General features: G+C 47.7%; 3 protein-coding genes across 6 annotated transcripts; 1 reads left to right on the forward strand and 2 right to left on the reverse strand.

Annotated features, from left to right (window-relative positions):
- Positions 1–2,787: 2,787 nt before the first annotated feature.
- LOC120646821 (serine/threonine-protein kinase PCRK1-like) lies at positions 2,788–7,527 on the reverse strand. Of its 3 annotated transcripts, none has more exons than XM_039923311.1 (5): positions 7,059–7,527; positions 5,986–6,365; positions 4,985–5,245; positions 4,682–4,804; positions 2,788–3,578 (listed from the first exon to the last, which is right to left on the reverse strand). In XM_039923311.1, the coding sequence occupies exons 2-5, from the start codon at positions 6,361–6,363 to the stop codon at positions 3,057–3,059; spliced, it is 1,284 nt and encodes a 427-aa protein (XP_039779245.1). In that variant the 5' UTR covers positions 6,364–6,365; positions 7,059–7,527; the 3' UTR covers positions 2,788–3,056. The 3 variants fall into 3 exon arrangements, with proteins under 3 accessions (XP_039779245.1, XP_039779253.1, XP_039779259.1); XM_039923319.1 differs by having other exon boundaries at positions 5,986–6,382; positions 7,059–7,521; XM_039923325.1 differs by lacking the exon at positions 7,059–7,527 and adding an exon at positions 6,998–7,012.
- Positions 7,528–9,058: 1,531 nt separating this feature from the next.
- Positions 9,059–14,427, forward strand: LOC120646842 (ABC transporter G family member 28-like). Its single transcript, XM_039923335.1, has 14 exons — positions 9,059–9,556; positions 9,640–9,716; positions 9,891–10,169; positions 10,312–10,375; positions 10,458–10,604; positions 10,792–10,826; positions 10,922–10,995; positions 11,119–11,969; positions 12,052–12,348; positions 12,440–12,919; positions 13,006–13,154; positions 13,249–13,538; positions 13,615–13,736; positions 13,840–14,427. Exons 1-14 carry the CDS (start codon positions 9,261–9,263, stop codon positions 13,994–13,996), a joined length of 3,318 nt encoding a protein of 1,105 aa, XP_039779269.1. The 5' UTR covers positions 9,059–9,260; the 3' UTR covers positions 13,997–14,427.
- Positions 14,428–14,519: 92 nt separating this feature from the next.
- Positions 14,520–16,133, reverse strand: LOC120646852. 2 transcript variants are annotated; one of them, XM_039923347.1, is made up of 2 exons: positions 15,946–16,133; positions 14,520–15,315 (listed from the first exon to the last, which is right to left on the reverse strand). In XM_039923347.1, exons 1-2 carry the CDS (start codon positions 16,025–16,027, stop codon positions 14,786–14,788), a joined length of 612 nt encoding a protein of 203 aa, XP_039779281.1. In that variant the 5' UTR covers positions 16,028–16,133; the 3' UTR covers positions 14,520–14,785. The 2 variants fall into 2 exon arrangements, with proteins under 2 accessions (XP_039779281.1, XP_039779288.1); XM_039923354.1 differs by having other exon boundaries at positions 14,520–15,276; positions 15,946–16,118.
- Between the last annotated feature and the right edge of the window lie 908 nt (positions 16,134–17,041).

The following is a 17,041-nucleotide window of genomic DNA, read 5'->3' on the forward strand; positions in this document are numbered from 1 at the left end:
CAAACACGCTCCAAAACTACTCTTTTTTATCTTAATAGACGATGCTAATATATACATGTGTTTTTAGGCTGAACCTGAACTGAACATCCTTCAATCCAACTAATAACAGAGGAGGCAATATATAACTTGTGGATTTTAACTTTGACTCTGACGAGGTCACGTGCGAGAGGCTGATTGCTGATTCCATGCATCATCATTGATTGGATCCTCGTTCCATGATGAAGCAAAAGCAAGGCATGTTCATTCTAACACCTTGCAGGAAAAAAAAGGCTTTAAAATTCCCCTGTTTTCGCCCACTGCATGATACATTTGCTACTACAATAATCAAGGACCAAAGGTTGGAAACAAAATAAAAGTTTTTAAAAAAGGGAGAAGAAGACGCCTCCTCTCTTTCATCCAGGCCCGCTGCTTTGCGGAAAAAGCTATGCTAGTATGCTATGCGGTGATGTTTGTGCTACAAGGGCGGCTTGTACTTTCACTATTTGCTGACAGGGATAGGCAGGATAGCAAGAAGAATAATTTAAGCACGGGGAGGGGGCACGGCAGATCTTAATCAAGATGACCTGGATCCAACACGAAATCCGCCGATGGGTCGTTTTTTGCGGCGATTAGGCCAGTCTCAGTGTAAGCATCAGATGAGTGTCATAGTTATTAAATACTGTGACACATCAGCAAAATTGTTGATTTGGCAACAAAGTGAAGAGGAGAGAGATGATCTGGGTCATCACCATGACCCTTTCGTGGCACGGTTGCCAAGCCATGACACGGGAATGACACTCCCACTAAAAATGGTCTTTGTTGAGTTCTAGTATATTTGATCACACAATTATTGCACTATTTTAATGCTGTAAGGTGTCTATAAAACTGTGCCATGACACTGTGTACTGAGAGTGACTATCATTTCAATGTCAAATTTACGTGGCACTCTTGACAACTGTGCGATGACGCTCCCTATTGAGACTGGCCTTAGGCACCTCCAAAAGCTGGCAATGCAAGGAGCTGTGCTTAATCAAATTAGAAAAATGGTCTCCGAAGGTAGTCCAGCCAGAGCGATGGATGGAGTTTCAGCTTGGGCACCAGAAGACGACGACGCACCCCATGTAAGTTTGCTTCGGTGACGGCTGGATCGAGAACTGGCTGAATAGCCCTTTTTTTTTGTTCCTTCCCATTTCCACAACCTAAGTATTTTACAAACAGACAAACCCAGTAACTTTACGCGTGAGAAAAGCGGAAAGAATTGATGAATGGAAACCAAAGGCGCATGAATGGTGCCGCGATTTTGGCCTGGGTAGGCGACGGCCACGATGCTCCGACACAGACCCACCGGCCGGCTACAACACTACTAGCAGTTCTTTACCTCTGATTTTAAAACGTTTTTCACTCTTCTTCTTCTTCTTTTCTTTTTTTACAACGTGTGCAGATGTCAAACGGGCTGCTTGTAGCGCAGGAGCTCGAAATCCAGCAAAAATTTGAAATTTGCGGCAGGAGATTCTGAACCCAGCTTGGCCAGGTCCAGCTATAGTGCCTTTTGCATTGCAGCAGCAGCAGAGAGAGGCAGAGAGCGATGGGCGAAGGCAAAGGCAGGCCATGTGCCCGCGGAACCTCGCCCTCGCCTCATTTCGGTTCATTTCATTCATTTCTTATCGGGGGTCTGGTCAGAGACACAAACGAGCGCTTGCTGCTGCTGCCTAACATGTCATGTGTTTGCAGCACGAACAGAACAGCACTGTGCAGAAATTCCATTATTCCCCCACTGCACTGGATTTGGATTACACCAGCAGTCTTTCCCTGCATTGGGTCATTGGGGGTCATTTGGGTGGGACAGCAGGTTTGGTTTGGTTCCCTTCCTTCTCCTCCTCAACAGATCCTGCCCCTCTTTTTCGCGCAAAGGCTGCAGCGCCAATTCGCTCCATCCAGAAAGCTGGAATCTTTGATGCCTGCCTGTAACTACAAGGGGTGACAAATCAAAGGCCTGTGGCCACACACCATGTGATGTGCAAACAAACTTGGAAACTTGGCTCCTTTTCCTTGCAATCCAACAAGCGCGCGCCGAGGAAATCTGAATTCTTTGCCGCCGGCTGAATGGAAATGAAACAATACCACCAGTTGCATTTCGACTTCCTTTTTTTTCATCAAAAAAAAAGAGAGTTACATTTCGACACGCGAGCCCCGGCTACGAATCAGAATTGTCGTCAACGCTGAAAGGAGCCCTGCAATCGCTGCCCACCACACCAAATCAGCAGCAACAAACAACCGCACAAGGTGATGCCTCATCCTGAATCCTGATGCCTCACTTCCAGTCACAGCACTTTCACCCTAATCTACTGTACTGTACAGAGCAGTAGTTTTTCGCGGCCACAATTCTACGGCATGTCACCACACGATTAGACGATCGCACGACGCTTTGCGCATCAAATCGGATCATCTCCCCCATCAAAAAAAAAATTCGGATCATCTCCCGGAGAACCTACACCGGATTCAGCTAGTTTCCTGACGACGCCCATCCTCCATCTATGCCTCCCAGTTGGGCAAAGCAGCAGTCACTTTCCATCCGCCGCAGCTGAGTCTTATCTCACACAAAAGAATGGTTGGCGTCCACCGCCGGCCATCCTCAGATCAGATCGTTCTGAAGCTGAGCTCAAGATAAGGCGCCGGTCCTTTCGGATTGGCCGGCCGCAATCCATTCAGATTCTCCCCTGAATCTGAACCGTTTCCTGCAACCTTTTTCCTCTCTACAAGGGAATTACTAGCAGTTTCTTTTCATCACTTTTGCAGAAACAATCCTTGTGCTGAATCAGAACCCCGACTTCATAACAGAAGGAAAGGCCAGGAATTCCACTGCAGAAACAAAGCAGTTCGTAAGTGGGAAACACCCGGCACTGCACTGAAAACACAAGGGGGCCTGGCTAATCCATCACCATCTTGCAGCTCACGCACTGTGTTGGTCAGAACCAGGCGTATCACACAGGTTTCAACTCACCCGAATGGGGAACACACAGAGGAACAACCCTCATCCCTATGCACAGCTATACTTACAGCAAGGAGCCTACGGTGTCTCAGAAGGTGTTTACCATCTCAGGCTTCCAGCCCCGCCACACGATATTCCGGCAACCGAATTTGAACTCCTGGAGCCTTCTCTTCAGGGATCCTTTCTTGGTCCGCTTCGCACCTGGCTCTGAGACTGAGCCATGGTAGTGCAGAGGCGGCTGCGGTGGGCCAGTCTCGATGCTGTCGACGATCTTCTGGACCATCTCGTACACCTCGCTCATCTTTGGCCGAGACTTTGGCATCCGGACCAGGCAGCGGTTCGCCACGCTGGCCAGCTTTGTCATGGACTTGAGGTTGTAGCGCCCCTCCAGCCTCGGGTCAATGATGATGGGGAACCGCTTCTTGTCCGCGATGTATGGCTTCACCCAATCCAGGAGCTTCTGCTCGCTCTTTGGCCGGTTCCGGTCAATGGGCCGGCGGCCGGTGATGAGCTCGTACAGCAAAACGCCATAGCTCCATATATCACTCTTTGCAGTGAGGCGTCCAGTTTGCATGTACTCAGGCGCTGCATACCCTAGAGTTCCAACTACCTGTTAAAATTGGACCATAAGAACAAAAGATGATAGTTGAGATGGATCTTAAGACCAGAATGTTTGTTGTAGGAATTAAATTAGATGGCAAGAACAAGACAGAACCATCAAACAGTGTGAACCCTGAAAGTCCTCAGTTGAATTGTTTGTTACGGTAGTCGGCAACTTCGCATACACGGTTTACATCAAAACTCTAGTACTTCTTTATCACCCCCCTTCCCCCCACCCCCAAAAAAAATGACGGCAAGAATTTTGCCGTGAAATTTTATTAGAAGGAAAGCAGGATAACAAAAGAAAAAAATACAAGAGGTGATCAAAAACACCAAGTTGCCCACGCAGGAGCACGACCATAAATGAACCACAGGGTGCACACACGGACTGATAGCACCAACCCATGCAAAAATAGGCAACTTTTTTCTTGCTCTTGTAATTTGGCTACAATATGCTATATTCTGAAGCTGCTTGAGAAATGAAATTACTACTTCTTAAAGTTTTGATGAAGCCACACCATTCTATTACTTGAGTTCCCATTCTCAAAAGTTTTGGCTCTGTTCTTCATGTCTGCTTCAGAAACTAGATATATGCATTAAGAGGTTACTAGTTCGAGTGTTAGCGTAATAGAGCAAAAATAAAGCCTTTTAGTCCCAAACAAGTTGGGGTAGGCTAGAGTGTTTCCTTACTAATGCAAGAAGTAAGCAAAAATAATTCAGTCACTGGAGGTGGAGCAACAGTATTCAAATTCATCGCCATAACAGCAGGGGTGTAGCGACAATATAAGCTAATGTTGGTGATTAGCACATTTCATTAGGGAGTCCAGAGTACTAGTGGTGCTACAGGAGCATTAGGGGGGCCAGGCCCCTGCACGCCCCCCCCCCCCCCCGTGACTCCACCCCTGCATAAAAGGATGAAGAATACTACAGAAGTACATAAAAGAGCTTAATAGTTTCCTATTCTTCAGCATCATAACTCTATTCTATTCAAGTCATAACACATTGTGCCAGTTGAATACTGTCAGAAGAATACTAGTACCTACTTACCAAAAGGATATTGAATCAAAAAAACTTTAATGTAAACAGTAACTTTTGGCTTATAAAGGTGCATACCGCTGTGGAGACATGGGTCAGACCTTCCGTTGGTCCATGCCTAGCCAAACCAAAGTCTGACAATTTGGCGTTCCAGTTCTCATCCAACAGAATGTTAGATGTTTTCAGATCTCGAAAAATGACCTGCATTGCATATCTTAAATTTAGCAGGACAGGTATAACTTACTGAAACAGCTAAAACATACTGTAACTTTGACATTTCATCATTCGTTCTGCAAGATGCAGATTAGGAGGGATGCAAATGTTTCAGGTCATACAAGTGTTATGGGCTCCAATCATCAGAAAGCAAATGAGTTGAGTTACCTGGAATTCCATTTCTTCATGCAGATACTTCAGTCCCCGGGCAGAATCAAGAGCTACTTTCAGTCTCATAGGCCATGATAGAGTTGAAGTTGACCTACTTGACAAGTGATCGTCCACACTTCCATTAGGCATATATTCGTACACTAGAAGGCGTTGTACTCCCCGCTCATCATCATCAGCACAGTAGCCTATTAGTTTAACTAGGTTCGGATGGTCAACAATTCCAAGCACATTCATCTCTGTTAACCACTCCTTCTGCCCCTGAAGGAAGATAATACTTTATTAGAATCAATACAGCTAGCTAGATCCAGATTCTAGTGTACTGACTTCAAAATGACTCATCAAGCAAGCGGGATTAAAGGATTTCAAGCTATGCTTGGCTTGTATATTAAGTCTACTAATGTTTTCTATATGGCGGAACTAGTTATCACCAATTCACCGTACGTAGGACAGTATGTGCATTCCCTGATGCCGGTGAACCTACTGAACAGTTTCTTTTCTGGAGAAATGATGGCTCTGAAATTTGAGGTTTTTTATGGCGCACAATACCACCACTTAGTGGTATATAGTATAGAGGAGATCTGACCCTTCATTAATAGACATATTTTTGTAATTATTTTCAGTTATAAATGAAAATGAAGATATGAAGTTGGAAAGATAGTCTAAAAAAATGAATCTTGATATTATTATATTTTTCCCCATAATACCCTTATACTACCTATACTACTCACATATACTACCTATATGCTACTGAACTTTCCAGTAGTATACAATTAATCTGAATCACTGGATGTTTATATACTAGTCCTTTTCAAATACTAGTTTAGACCAGTATTTGTGTACCATAAATCCATGTTTATTTCTGATGTCCCGAGTTTGACAATTCAGAACTATTTCCAATATGACTGCTCTTAGACCTTCTACAGACCAGCGACAACAACAACCAGACTAGCGTCCTACTTTTAAATGGTAGAGACTCACGAGCTAGTGAGAAAACTTGCCTGAAGTCCTTTACGATTCAACTGCTTAACAGCAATCTCAATTCGTTCACTAGGTTCGTCAGATGTCTTGATGATGCCCCTGTACACACAGCCAAAGCCACCCTCGCCAACCATGAGTGACCGGCTGAAGTTGCGCGTGGCACTCTTCAATTCAGAGAAGGAGAACACCCTCAAGTTAGACGGCCGGTCAGTGAAGCTGGGGTACTGTGTCCTCCTTATTGACTCGGCGCTCATGTCGGATACATTCAAGGAGGTGAAGTCTGAACCGGAGCGGACATCACGGTCCGTTGATGTTGTGCTGATGGACCGTACAGATGCAGACATGGTGACAGGATCCTCCTCTTTGACCTCTCCATGCAAGAAAGGCAGGCACCTCATTGCTGCAATGTAGCAGGACCTAATTAGGGAAGCAGTTAGGGAGGAATTCGTGCTTTAACCCACAAAATACAAATACAAATCAAGCAATGGAGTCAGAAAAGCTGCTGAGTACCGAACTGGGATCCTGCCATATAATGTTTTGGCAGCCAACTGTTGTGGTCTAAGAAAGTTCTGATTTTTTTTTCAAACGGTAAACATTCTACCTTGGAGGAATTTGTTAGGTGCAGCAAGTGGAGGCAAATTCACATGATTAGTAAGTAATTCATAATTGAATGGAAGCTGAAGTGAGGACTTCACGGATTCTGAACTTAAGTAGCTAGGGCACAAGCATCTCATGAAAAGAATGCTACAGAATTGCCACAACAAACCTAAACTTCAGAGAAGGCAGGGCTAAAAATCATGCCTTTCAACTGAAATACCAAAATTTTTGTGCAAGAATTATGCAGTTGTAACAGCTAACAAAATAGTGTAAATCAACCTCAATAAACCTGGAACTATACATAAAGCAACCTCTGCGTAGTACCAACCAGAAACTCTATCAAATCTTAGCTTGATACCAACCTTAACTGTACCAAACCTCTACTTAAGCTTGGTAGAGACCGGTGAGAAATAGAAAGGGCAGGACGAAGCGTACCTAATAAGATGCACGCAAGCTTGAGCACAAAGACATGAATTGAAGGCCACTATCAACAAACCTCGCCTATCTTACGGAGGCGGAGCTGATCCAAGGGGAGGCGGCCAGCGGTGTCCCGGGGAGGGGAGCTCCGATCCGGGAGGAGACGGGGGAAGAGAAGGCTGCGGGACTACGCAGCGAGCACGGCGGCGGCGGCGGCGGCAGCGTCAAAGTTGGGAGCTCGGCTGATATTTTTTTCTCCCCCGCTCCTCCTCCGCTGGTGCTGGGTCACCAACCAAGAAACTGCGAAGCAAAGACTGCTTCTTTTAGTATTATTATAGACCTTATTAACAGTATTTGACTGCGGCCGAATTTTCTTCGCTTGGTCCGCGAAACGCTCGTGAGAAGACGAGGAGACGATGAGGGAGGAAGAAGAATTCCTCCTGGTCGTCTCATTCACTTGTGAAGTGATTGAGACGGGACGGGGGGTTGGGACTTGAGGGAGGGGGAAGAGGTGGTGACGGGAGCACGAGGGGAGGGGGAAGAAGATGGACGGATCATCGGAGGGAACACGCGACAATTTATTGCAGGGTCCGCGCGGCACGAGACGGCAGTGTCGTGGTGTCACTCCTTTTGGCATGTTCCTGTCCTGTGTGAAGCCTGCCTACCCTTTTCCCGGTTTGGTGAGAAAAGAAAGAGAAGGAAGGAAGAGGCTTGTTTGGGGTCAGGAATTAACCAACTGCCCCCCAACTAAGAACGTCTTTGCCACGTTCTTCAAAGCTTGTGCACCTGGCTACTAATCCAGTATAGATCCAACCATCTTCTGACATTAGACCTGTATATACCCACAAAATATGCGATCGCAGCAAAATAATCCTATTAGAAATACTACCTGTATCCAGATGCAATAGATATATCATAGCTTTTATAAATAGGAGTACGTGTCATTATAAAAAGGTGCTAGAAATTAAATAAAATCTCTTATCGGTAGTCAAATATTATTTATTTTTTTACACTCTCATAGCATAGTCCTGTTCCATTGCTGATGTCCCTGTATAGTTCATTTGGGTCTAGTTGCGTGATGAGACAGTGTCGCGCCACCACCGGCGCGGGACAAGTCGCCGGCTGCCCCGGTAGCTTAGCTTAATTGTTACTACTCTTTAATTTGCCAACGAAAGGTACCTTCTCATCCATCGGCCTTCCAAAGGAACGTTGATTGTCTTAGCCATAAGAAGCTAGTTTATTATACTATTATAATTACTGTAAATTAAGTTTAATTTATAATAAATCAAAATATCTTATATTTTATAATGAAGGGAGCATGCTTGTTTGTCATATCATCTAAGTACATTTGAGTTCACGAATGAAACAAGATCTCCCAATGCAAATTTCATTTCATAATTTTATGGATTATTCGTAGCATTTAATTGTGAGACATGTGATTGAGCGCAATCCAGTCGTATGAAATAAAACTCTATAGCCATCTACGGAAATTTGAATAAGTTGCATGGCTTGAATATACTGTAGCGTATATACAATTTTATTGTGATGAAACTCATTCCTTTTTTTTCTCCATTAAAATTTGCACTGGGATTAGACGACATTTATTTCCGTCGTGGAGGCATGGCATGACATGGCATCATTGAAGGAGGGAGGCAGCGAGCGGTGTCGCAATGTTTGATCGGGCGGGCCCACCGCCGGTTGGTTGGTTGGACGGGGCCGAATGTCAAGACCATGGAGCGGGGTGGGCCCAAACACAAGACTTGGACCAAGACTTTGACTCGCATGCCTGTTGCTGCAGGACAAGGAAAGAAAGGACAGAGAGAGGTCGGCGTGCGAGCCCACCACCAGCGACGTGTGGGGCCCATCATCCTGTACTAGTAGAACTGCTGGGCCGCGGCCCAACTTCCATCCCGCGAGGGCCTTCTTCTCTGGGCCATGAATGAACCCGGGCGGGGTCCATTCGAGGCGAATCCACACGCCCACGTGTCAACAAGCCGATCCTGGCTGGCCGTTGGATGAGCCCCTCCGGTAGGGCGGTAGGCCATGCACCCACCACCTGTTTCTGTTTCTGTTTCTCCTCCTCTTCTCCCGCCTATTATTTCTCCTCGCCGGCCACCATCACCAGCTAGCCACCACCACGCCCTCTTCCGATCCTCTCATGCGGCTCCGCGCGCGCATGGCGTAGCACCGCCGCCCCGTCCCGTCCGCTTCGATCCACCAGTCACCACCGCTCCGACGACCGACGACGACGCCGGCACTGACAAGAAGCAGGAGGACGACCATGGCCTGGGTGGCGGCCATGCAGCTGCTGCTCCTCTCGTCTGCCGCGGCCGCCGCCCGCGCCAGCGTCACCTTCGTCGTCGGCATAGACGACAGCAGCAGCATGTCGTCCCCGCGGGTGTCGCTGGCGGAGGCCGCCACCGGAGACTACGACGACGCCTCCGGGGGGGACAAGGGCGCCCAGCTCATCGCGGGGAGCCCCATCGTGGCGGGGGCCATGAACAACCGCCTCAAGGCGCTCACGTCATCATTCGCCAGGAGCATCGGCAAGCAGCTCGACTACTGCATCAAGGACACGTAGGATTAAATTCCTGTTTTGATTAATCAATATTAATTATATGGTCCCCATGACATGATGATGATGATGTTGGTGCATGCAGGGAGACGGAGTGGAATAAGGCCTTCGATTTCTCCAAGGACACCACCTTCCTAACAAATTGCATGAAGGAGACCAAGGGTATCATGTGCAATAATCCAATTAAGTTTGGCTGCTGCTGCATGCATGCATGCTTTATCTCTCTGCATTCTGAATTGTCATTTTGATGAAAAGAAAGAAAAGGGATTCTTATTGGCATGCATCTTGCCTGCTGGCAAGCAACTGATGATGATTGAATGATGATGAACTGAACAGGGGACCTTCAGCAGCGCATCTGCACGGCGGCTGAGATGAGGTTCTACTTCGAGAGCTTGCTGGAGAGCGGCGACAACGGGGAGACCAACTACGTGAGGCCCAACCTCAACTGCAACTTCTCGTCGTGGATCGACGGGTGCGAGCCCGGGTGGGCGTGCAGGGCCGGGGACGACCAGAAGATCGACCTCCAGAACGCAAAGGACATCCCCTACAGGGCCCTCAAGTGCCAGTCCTGCTGCCCGGGATTCTTTTGCCCACATGGCCTAACCTGCATGATCCGTATGCGTGCATTATTCTCTCTTATTTAGTTATTATTACTTGTTTTTTCATATAATAATAATAATAATAATAATAATAATAATAATAATAATAATAATAATAATAATAATAATAATAATAATACAATATATTGCATATGCAGCTTGCCCTCTGGGTGCCTACTGTCCAAGGTCCGACCTCAACGTTTCTACAGGCATCTGTGACCCGTAAGTACAGAGTATCGTCGTATGAGTACTCGATCTCACATACGTACAGTATAAATGTATAATGCATCGCATCGCATCGCAGATACAACTATCAGCCGCCTCCTGGGAACCCCAATCATACCTGCGGTGCCGCTGACATTTGGGCAGATGTGGTCACAACCGATGATATCTTCTGCCCACCTGGATTCTACTGCCCCAGCACCATACAGAAACTCCCTTGTAGTAGTGGGTAATCCTATCTATCTGCTAATTAATAATGTTGCTTGTTTAATTCCCACCTCTATTATTATTATATATTGATCCGTTGCATGTATACACATTCCTTTTAGGAAGCAATTTTTTAGGTTCTGTTCATGTGACAGATCGATATCTCTTTATTTCGCTAAATGCATGCATGAATGTGCATTTCTTTTCAGGTACTATTGCAGGAAGGGGTCAACCTCACAGACAAGTAAGCCGCCCAGCCTTATTGGCTTATTCACAAAGTTTGGAGCCTTGATCATCTCAAGTACTATTTCGCTAAAATTCCGTCTGCTCTTACTGCAGGATGCTACAAGAAGAGCTCTTGCCCGCCCAACTCTGCCACCCAGGACATCACTATATTTGGCGCGCTGCTTGTGGTAACATATACTACATTATTATCTCTCCTGCAGTGCTGCTGCTAGCTACTATACATCGTCCATTATTATCCTTTTTAATTAATTAATTAATTTGTTTCTGTACACGTATCTATGTGAATGAAGGTTGCTTCCTGTTTAGTCCTCCTGATCATCTACAACTTCTCCGGTCAAATCCTGACCAACCGTGAGAAGAGGCAAGCCAAATCCCGAGAGGCCGCTGCGAGGCACGCCAGAGAGACCGCACAAGCTCGAGAGAGATGGAAATCGGCCAAAGATGTCGCCAAGAAGGCGGGCGTCGGCTTGCAGTCGCAACTCTCCCGCACCTTCTCGCGCAACAAGCAGCACAAGTCCGGCCAGGCACAGTCGTCGTCGTCAGGACCCTCCAAGGTGGGGGACGCCGGCGGAAAGAAGAGCAACCTCACCGACATGGTGCGCTCGCTCGAGGACAACCCGGACAGCGACGAAGGATTCAACGTGGAGGTGGGGGACAAGGCTCTGAAGAAGCCCACGGGGAAGCAGATGCACACGCGGAGCCAGATCTTCAAGTACGCCTACGGCCAGATCGAGAAGGAGAAGGCGATGCAGCAGGAGAACCACAACATGACCTTCTCGGGGGTGATATCCATGGCCAAGGGCCACGACGTCAGCGCCAGACCAGCCATCGAGATCGCCTTCAAGGACCTCACTCTCTCGCTCAAGGGCAGCAAGAAGAAGCTCCTGTGGTCCGTGTCGGGAAGGCTCTCGCCTGGCCGCGTAGCTGCCGTCATGGGCCCGTCCGGTGCAGGGAAAACAACGTTCCTGAGCGCCATTGCCGGGAAGGCAACCGGGTGCGAGACATCGGGGTTCGTGCTTATAAATGGTAAAATTGAACCCATCCGTGGCTACAAGAAGATCATCGGCTTTGTTCCCCAAGATGACATCGTCCACGGGAACCTAACCGTCGAAGAAAACCTCTGGTTCAACGCAAGATGCAGGTACGTCGTCGTGCGTATTTTTTTCCCCTTTCTCTAATATATATTTTCCCAGCTAGTGAATCTACATGTGCGTACGTTTCAGGCTGTCAGCAGACATGTCCAAGGCTGACAAGGTCCTCGTCGTGGAGAGGGTGATCGAGTCCCTGGGGTTGCAGGCCATTCGGGATTCTCTGGTTGGGACAGTGGAGCAGCGCGGCATCTCCGGCGGGCAGCGCAAGCGAGTCAATGTCGGCCTGGAGATGGTGATGGAGCCCTCGGTGCTGATCTTGGACGAGCCGACGTCTGGTCTGGACAGCGCCTCCTCCCTGCTTCTGCTCCGAGCACTTCGCCGCGAAGCTCTTGAAGGTGTCAACATCTCCATGGTTGTTCATCAGCCCAGGTTGGCGGGCAAACTTGCTTCGAAATCTCGACCAACAAATAATGTTGGATGATGTAACAACTAATAACCAATGGCTGGTGTGCTGTTTCAGTTACACGCTGTACAGAATGTTTGATGATCTGATACTTCTGGCCAAAGGGGGCATGACGGTGTACCACGGGCCAGTGAAGAAGGTGGAGGAGTACTTCGCAGGGCTGGGCATCGTTGTCCCGGAGCGCGTGAACCCGCCGGACTACTACATCGACATCCTGGAGGGCATTGCGAAGCCCAACCTGAACCCAGGCGTGAGCGTCAAGGACCTGCCCATCAGATGGATGGTGCACAACGGCTACGATGTTCCACGGGACATGCTGCAGAGCAATTCAGATTCAGAATCGTCATCCAGAGGGAGCACCGGGCACGCTTCGAGCCACGACGATGCTGGGCCATCCATTGTTTCAGTGCTCCTGGGCAATGTCAAAGATATCCTAGTGCAGAAGAAGGATGAGTATGATTACAACAAGACTTGCCAGGACCTGTCCAACCGCAATACTCCTGGCATTCTAAGGCAGTACAGGTACTTCCTGGGAAGGTAAGGCCGGGCGGCTCTCCTTGTCCCAACCTGTCCAACCGCAATACTCCTGCCTTTCTGAACTGAACTTGATTGGCACTCTCCAGGTGCGGGAAGCAGAGGCTCCGGGAAGCGAGGATACAAGGAGTGGACTACTTGATACTGTGTCTTGCCGGGATATGCCTGGGAACACTGGCCAAAGTGAGCGACGAGACGTTTGGAGCGCTGGGATACACGTACACTGTCATCGCAGTCTGTAAGTATGCAATGCCTCATACATGGTTGTCTTGTGTTTTGGATGCCAGTAACTAGCTCTAGCCCTGCTAATATAATATAATACATGCATGCAGCCCTGCTGTGCAAGATTGGAGCCCTGCGGTCCTTCACCCTTGACAAGATCAACTACTGGAGGGAGCGAGCAGCCGGGATGAGCTCCCTGGCCTACTTCATGTCCAAGGACACCATAGACCACTTCAACACCGTCGTCAAGCCCATCGTCTACCTCTCCATGTTCTACTTCTTCAACAACCCCAGGTCCTCCATCTGGGAGAACTACGTCGTCCTCCTCGCGCTCGTCTACTGCGTCACCGGCATGGGCTACACCTTCGCCATCTTCTTCCAGCCAAGCTCGGCGCAGCTGGTGAGTAGTCACTCCAGTGTCCGCCTCGATCGAGCCGGGCTACATGTCCTGACAATGCACGCGTGCTTGCTTGCAGTGGTCTGCACTGCTCCCAGTTGTCTTGACCCTGATAGCAACGCAGCAGAAGAACACCATCTTCGCCGATTTGTGCTACACAAAGTGGGCTCTGGAAGCGTTTGTCATTGCAAATGCTCAGAAGTACGTACGTCGTTACATTATTATATATATAATTATATAAAATGAGTTGAGATTTCAAGTAGCCAATATATATATCTTGTTGTGTTTGTGTTTGTGGTTGCAGCTATTCCGGGGTGTGGCTAATAACACGGTGTGGCTCGCTGGTCAGGAGCGGCTACAACATCGAGCACGAGATCCTCTGTATAGGCGTCCTCATTGCTAACGGGATAGTCTTCCGCTGCGTAGCATTCTTCTTGTTGGTCACCTTCCAGAAGCACTAACAATGCAAGGCAAGGATTCATTTCATTAATTCCAGCAGTGTGATACTAATAGGATTGTAGATTAGATATGAGTCCCTCTTGTTGGTACATACAGTCCCAGGTTAATCTAGATGAGGAGATCCAGACTAGCTGCAACCTCACTTGTTCACCTCCAATGTACATTTGATATGCAAATTCAGTGCAAGTACGGCGGATAACTAGGAAACTATAACATCTTGCGTTGCCGTGCCAGCTTGGGCTGCCACAGTGGAGAACATTTATTGGCAATATGGGTGTATATTCTTTGCATGATGGATGGAAATACAGATTCCCCATCAAATTCAAGACGAGCTCTTGCGCTCCATAATATCCAATGGGGTTTCTCCTCTATAAGAGGTCAGAAAAGTAATGTGCTGGAGACATTTCCATTACCATGTGGCTACGGCAAGTTAAAATCAATGCACATAATAAATCTAAAATGATCATAACAATCATCTGTAAGCTCGTGGTAAGAGCATATTTAACCACCACATTACATGAATAATGATTAAAAAAACTCAGTACAGAATCAGAATGCAGGTAGTTTTCACAAGAAATTCACCAGTCATTTATGTGGGCTTAAAACCCATGGATGAGTTTTCAGTAAAACAGCTACACTGCAATAGATCACAATGACATGCACTCGATGGGCTTGAGAGATACACATGAGAAGCCATGAAGTTGAACAAAATTTGTGGGACTTCCCTAATACTAATGTTGCCTCTACAGGTACTTGCTGGTCGAAAAGCTACCGCCATATCAGGAAGAAGCCTAATTTTGTTCAGAAGGCCCCTTTGAACTGACCTGAGACCCAACCAAGTCGTCGAGAGAGAAGTTGAGAGTATCTGTTGAACCTTTCTTCACCTCCTCTCCTTTCCCTGCTAGGAAGTCCTCAATGCTCCCTGGCTCCCCAAACCAGCCTAGCCTATCTGCTATAAGGTGGAGGTTGTTGCAGCCACCACAGCGTGCAACCACAACTCCATTCTCGTACGAATCCCGGCTGGCCATCTTCATTGACCTTGTCTCGCAGACCTTGCATGTGAAGACCATGGCAAGGTCATGCCTGGGCGAGATCTTCAGGTTGGAGGTATCTCTGACCTTGAAGCTGGGCTCCGGTGCAGGGGCTGAAGCTGGAGGGGTGTCAGTTTTGGAGCTGTCTTGCTCTTGGTCCAAAGGATTGTTGTCGGATGCATTGGTGCTTGCTTCGGTAACTGTCAGGAGGGATCTTAGCCCCACAGATGTGGTTGGAGGAAACGAAAATCCTGCGACGACACGACCTCTCAGTTCAGCACTCAACTCGTCTGCATTTCAAAGTTGGAAGGAAACAGAGCTATGGTATGGTAACTACACACAAGGATGAAACAGTAACTCAACATCTTTAAAAAAAAAAGAAGAAGAAGGCTGAATCGGCAACTGCCAATCGATCAGTTGTGCTCACAACCACAACTTGGGAGTCAGTAGCAGTTATTAGGTCTTTTGCAAAGGCAGTGTAATAATACCGTAGTAGTTCTCTAGTAGTAACAATAGGGGAGTGTACTAGCCATCCCTCAGCATAAGGAGCAGTCGTGTTGGTATTCTGTTCCTGTTCATCAGTTGAGAGCAGTGAGGACTGCGTTTCAGGAGAGGGGGTTGCCTACCTTGTGGAAAGCATAAACCGCGGAGACTAGTTGGACCCTTAAGCCTACTACTACTACTACTAGCACTAAACATGGGGACGGACGGACACATGATGGGCACACAAAACCCAGTCACGAATCCAAACCGAAACCTTAACGGCGCACACAGCCAACCTAAGCAAGCATAAACCTGCAGCTAGCTAGGGGATGGGGGAGGACGCTGGAGCACGAGGCACCACTAACCCCGAATAAAAGCACAGCTAAGAAGAAAAATTTAACACAGCAGCCGAGGGAAAGAGGGAGGGATCCGCGTACCTCGGGAGGAGGGAGCGTGCGCGTCGGAGATCGTGGTGGCGAGGCGGCGTCTGAGCAGCGGGAGCAGGCGGGCGGCGGGCATGGCGGCGGAGGGAAGAAGCCTCCCGAAGATTGTTGGGGAAGAAAGAAAGCTAGCGGTCAGAGTGATTGGATGGATTTGGATTGTTGGGGAAGAAAGAGAGCGGCCTAGATTCTGTCTGGGCTTTCTGATGGGCCTTGCAGTGCTACAATTATATTGGGCTTAGTACTAGCAGCGATGGTGATGATATGCGTTGCTAACGAACCAGATGCTTGCCAAGCTAGTACGTACATAGGGGCCGTTTGGGAGGGTTCCACTTTGTGAGAAAAAGGCGAGCCGGTGGCGGAGCAGGCGGAGCTGATTTTGGACCTCTACCTACCTGCTCCGCCTTCTCGCAGACAAAGCCGATTTATAACTCACAATCTAGGTATGGAGCCGCTCCACCTTCCAAAACGTTTGGCAGAACTTCAGCACAAGCCGCCGAGGGAGCCGGAGCTGGAGCCTTGCAGAAGAGACTCGTAGTACACCGGTATGCTATTGGGCTCTTGACTTGTTAGTTGCCCCCTTTGTAAATACTAGAGTATTTGTACCAGACGAGACGAATGAAGACCGGGTAAGTCCTTGATGATGGAGTGGCCAGCGCAGCGCATCTATCAGCAGCTTGATTCGTTCGCGATGTCGAGTGGCTGCTTCATCAATTCCTTCTCTCCAAGCAGCCATGCAAAGCAAGCAAGATCTTTTTTATCTGCAATTCTAGATAGATAGATAATATTAATTGGACAGATGTCACAGTCACATCGCCCTCATGCATAACCATACAATTAACTTATTTGTTCTCTTCCTTTTTAATTAGTCCATTTATTTAATTTGATTATTTAGGCACCAGGTTTTAATTACTCGATCGTGTCAAAGTCAGCCATACTAACGAGTCCTATTCTAATTTTCTAAAATAAAGGCATGCATGGCGATTGACAAACTCATCAAGATGGAATGAATTAATTAATTTTTAATACGATGTCAAACCGTAGATACAAACCATGAACCATTCATGAATCCATTTCTTAGCAACCTAATAAA

This window comes from Panicum virgatum, chromosome 1K, assembly GCF_016808335.1.
Source record: "Panicum virgatum strain AP13 chromosome 1K, P.virgatum_v5, whole genome shotgun sequence".
In the NCBI taxonomy this organism is placed as follows: Eukaryota; Viridiplantae; Streptophyta; class Magnoliopsida; order Poales; family Poaceae; genus Panicum; species Panicum virgatum.